Raw genomic sequence first — 4,551 nt, 5'->3', positions numbered from 1 at the left:
GGTGTTTAGTCTTTCAACTTACATTTTTGTTGCGACAAAAATATTGAAATAATTAAAAGGACACAATTTTATTGTTTCGTTAAGGGAATCAAAAAACTTAGGACCGGCCCTGGATATAATATTATATATACCTGGGTAATTAAACTTTGTTGGCATACATTGCCTCTGTCATTGCAAATCAAACAAACACATTCTCTCATCAAAATCCATGGCTTACTCTAAAATTCTCTTTCTCTCAATCCTTATTCGATTCTTTTGTTTTGCAACTATCAAGGCACAGGACTCTACTTTTCTGTATTCCAATTGTTCCACCAATCGTACCACAGCCAATAGCACCTTCCAAACTAATCTCATGACCCTCCTTTCTTCCTTGTCATCAAAAGCCACAGGCAACACCGAATTCTACAACATCACAGGAAACCCCTCTGATTCTGTCTATGGATTGTTCATGTGCAGGGGTGATGTCACCTTTCAAATCTGTGATGAATGCATAGTTAATGCAACTCAAAAACTGTCCTTAGATTGCCCATTATCCAAACAAGCTGTAATTTATTACGAAAATTGCATGGTTCGATACTCCAATGAGTCTTTCTTTTCCACTGTTGATACAAATCCTTCGTTTGTAATGTGTAAGTCCGCCAACGTCTCAAACACGACAAGCTTCGAGCCTTTATTGTCTTCAACTATGCATCAAACTGCAGACATGTACAAGAAGCAGGCAACAAAAGATGCACGTCGACTTATTGGAACCATAAACAAGAACTTTGCAACAAGAGAAGCACGTTTCAAAAATCAGACCCTGTACTGTCTAGAACAGTGCACGCCGGACTTGTCCCCTAACAATTGCAGAACCTGTCTCCATAGAGCTATTGAATATCTTCCTATGGTTTGTGATGGAAAGGAGGGTGGGAGAGTTGTTTTTCCTAGCTGTAATATTAGGTATGAACTATATCCTTTTTATAGGTCTATCAATACTACTTCTTCACCAAATGAGCTTGTTCCTCAAACAAACTATTCAAAACAAGATACTAGATTTTCAAAAGATCCCTTTTATCTTTCCTATAATTGCTCAAGAAACCAAAGTACAATCACTAAGAAAAACTTCAAATTACTTCTCTCTTATTTGTCCTCCAACGCCACAAATGGCGAAAAATCCCATACTGTTAAAGTGGAAGAAACGCTGTATGGCCTCTTCATGTGTCGAGGTGACCTTCCCGTTCACCTCTGTGCTCGATGTGTGAAAAATGCAACGGATCAAATATACTCAAAGTGTCTTTCACGTCCCAAGGGTATAATTTGGTACAGCCACTGCTTGGTTCGCTATTCAGATAATAAAATCATCTCTAACATGGAAACAAGTCCTATGTATAGAGATATAAATATCACCAAAAATTGTAGCACAAACCAAAACTTGTTCACTAGTACATTATCCAATGAGTTATCTCAACTTGCGAATGATACAGGGGACAGTGATGATAGATATAAGACTAATTCATTAAAACTGAATGATGTACAAACCTTGTATAGTCTTGGACAATGTACGCGAGATTTGTCTAGTGAGGATTGCGCTACTTGTCTAAATGATGTGATCGCTACAGCAATTCCCTGGTCAAATTTGGGTAGTGTTGGGGGCAGAATTATATATCCTAGCTGCAATCTGAGGTTTGAATTGTTCCAATTTTACATGGACGGTAAAAAAGCTCAGCCACCTGGGAATCCTTCTCCATTACTAGACAATGCAGGTAAGGTTTGTATTGTTTATTACTACATTAAAATTATGAGATTTATAAATGTTAATTACTTTGTGCAGAGAAAATTGTCGTCATTGTTGTCTGTACAATTTTTCCGGTGATGCTATCTTTTATTTGCTATATTCTTAAGAAAAGGGGAAGAAAGAGTCGTAGGACTATTCTTCGAGAAAATTGTAAGTACTGTCTTATTTATGTATGCAGAAAGGTTCCTTTGATCTTCCAACTTCATATAAGATTTAACAAGTTTAATAACTTAATTTAAAAACTAAATCAAATAAATTGTATCTACTGTCTAGTTGGTGAAGAAAGTGCGACTTTAGAACCACTACAATTCGATTGGGTGGTAATTGAAGCAGCAACCAACAACTTTTCTACTGACAATTACATTGGCAAAGGCGGGTTTGGAGAGGTTTACAAGGTGAGAAAATGCAAAAATAGGAAACATTATTGAAAACTTTCAAGCCATTATTTTGGTATTTTCTATAGTTAGTTATCATTTTCACTCTATCTCAATTGAAGAGGAAAATTCATAATTAAATATATTTGACAGAAGACCGTTCCTTATGTTTTTAGGGAATACTTGTTGATGGACGAGAAGTGGCTATAAAAAGGCTTTCAAAAAGTTCTAATCAAGGTGTAGAAGAGTATAAGAATGAAGTTTTGTTGATAGCCAAGCTTCAACATAGAAATCTAGTGGCATTTATTGGTTTTTGCCTTGAAGAACAAGAGAAAATACTTATTTATGAATTTGTGCCCAACAAAAGTCTTGATTTCTTTCTATTTGGTTAGACACTTTTCTTTTTAAACTCTTTCATTTGTCAATATTTAGATTGATGCATTACATATATAAGTTTTTTCTATATATTGGCTTAATTTTATTTCCTGAACTATTTTGTAGATTCTCAAAAACAAAAGTTGTTAACTTGGGGTGAACGCTTCAACATCATAGGAGGAATTGTTCGAGGGATTCTTTATTTGCATGATCATTCACGACTCAAAGTTATACATCGGGATCTCAAACCTAGCAATATTCTATTAGACGAAAATATGATTCCTAAAATTTCAGATTTTGGTTTGGCTCGGATTGTTGAAATAAGTCAAGATGAGGGAAATACAAATAGAATTGCTGGAACATAGTAAGTTTTGAATGTTGACACCTCTGTTATCTTTTTCTACTCTTTTTTTTGGTTCAAATCTTTTCGCACAACTTCATAATTAAAATACATTTAATTTATTTTGTAGTGGTTATATGTCTCCGGAATATGCAATGCTTGGACAATTTTCTGAAAAATCTGACATTTATAGTTTTGGAGTTATGCTTTTAGAGATTATTGCTGGAAAGAAGAATAAAAGTCCATTTACTCCACACCATGTTGCTTATGACCTCTTGAATCATGTGAGTGTAATGATCTAGCAGTAGTATCCTTTCATTTTTCCTTTTATGATAATTGCATATACTCTCGAGTCAGAACATGGAACAATCTTTAGTCGGACTTTATATATCTTTTGGTCGGATTTCAAGTTACGAGAGCTTCTTTTCGAGTTACAAGAAATATATATTATTTGCACTTAAATATATCACATGCGACGTGGATATTAGTTGAGAAATTGGATTTCATACATTATTTCAGGTATGGAGACAGTGGATGGATCAAACACCTTTAAGTATATTGGACCCAAATATTAAAAAAGATTATTCTACAAATGAAGTCATTAAATGCATTCAGATTGGTCTGTTATGTGTTCAAAATGACCCGAATGCTAGACCTTCAATTGTGACAGTTGCTTCTTATCTTAGCAGTTATGCAATTGAATTACCAACTCCAAAAGAACCTGCGTTTCTCTTGCATGGTAGAACTTATTCCGACGTTCTTGCACAAGAATCAAGTTCTACTCAATCTGCCAATAGTTCTGCACTTTTCTCATACAATCAAATGTCTGCAAGTACTTTTATTCCTCGATAGTTTATTAATTTTTACAATATTTGTATAATTGTTGTCAACAAACTATGTTTTCTAATATAAAATAGTATAAGTTTGAAAAGGATTTAGGAAATAATTTTTTTTTAATTTGTGCTTTGTTGGATTTTTTTTGTTGATGAATGGTGTAATTTTTGTCAAAGTTGATGTAATTTACCTTTCATGATGTATAAGTAAATGCTTTACAAGGGCATTGTTCCCAATAACTTCATTTACCCTTTAATGATTGAATTTGTTAGAAAGATGAATAGAAGAAATGCAAAGTATTTATTGGAAACTTTCAATGAAATTTAGTTTTTGAGTGTTCTTCTTCCACAGCTTGTGCTCAACTAGGAGATTGGTATCTAAGAAAAAACAACATAGAATGTGGTTTTGGTGATTGGAACAATGCTTGTGAGACATATTTTAGATTTACCTTCCCTAATTTGTTCCACAATTCAACAAAAAAGAACCTGGATGAGAGATATCATGGCTGATGGATAAAATGCTTAAATTCTTGAGAACCTGGATGATGCGTTTTGACTGAGTTGGGTGAACTTTTTTTTTTTTTGGTAATGCTGGTTTTGCCTTTCTGCAATTCTGTCACTACAACATAATTAAGATTTAGTAACAGTTGAAAAATGTAACTAAATAAACAAAATGTTACTAAATGAATATAGTAACATTTAACCAATTATTTGGCAAACCCCTGTTACTAAATAGCTTCAGTAACATTCAAAAAATGTTGCTTATTTATATTTTCGTAACACTTTAAATATCACCAATAATATTAAAAAAATGTTGCATAATAATTTTGAGAATTTGTAAAAAAAAAAGGTGTT

General features: G+C 33.4%; 1 protein-coding gene across 1 annotated transcript; it reads left to right on the top strand.

Annotated features, from left to right (window-relative positions):
- The first annotated feature begins 208 nt into the window (after positions 1–208).
- On the top strand, positions 209–3,728 carry LOC25479483 (cysteine-rich receptor-like protein kinase 25). Its single transcript, XM_039827054.1, has 7 exons — positions 209–1,002; positions 1,705–1,742; positions 2,048–2,169; positions 2,325–2,535; positions 2,650–2,887; positions 2,994–3,147; positions 3,383–3,728. The coding sequence occupies exons 1-7, from the start codon at positions 209–211 to the stop codon at positions 3,713–3,715; spliced, it is 1,890 nt and encodes a 629-aa protein (XP_039682988.1). The 3' UTR covers positions 3,716–3,728.
- Positions 3,729–4,551: the final 823 nt, after the last annotated feature.

The sequence above is a fragment of the Medicago truncatula genome, chromosome 6 (assembly GCF_003473485.1).
Source record: "Medicago truncatula cultivar Jemalong A17 chromosome 6, MtrunA17r5.0-ANR, whole genome shotgun sequence".
Lineage (NCBI taxonomy): Eukaryota > Viridiplantae > Streptophyta > Magnoliopsida > Fabales > Fabaceae > Medicago > Medicago truncatula.
Note: the sequence above shows the minus strand (reverse complement) of the source record. Positions and strands in the feature narration are given on the sequence as shown.

Coding starts and splice junctions, on each gene's coding strand:
- LOC25479483 (XM_039827054.1), top strand. CDS start 209: ATGGCTTACTCTAAAATTCTCTTTCTCTCAATCCTTATTCGATTCTTT. Junction 2,536..2,649: donor TCTTGATTTCTTTCTATTTG/GTTAGACACTTT, acceptor ACTATTTTGTAG/ATTCTCAAAAACAAAAGTTG. Junction 2,888..2,993: donor AATAGAATTGCTGGAACATA/GTAAGTTTTGAA, acceptor TTTATTTTGTAG/TGGTTATATGTCTCCGGAAT.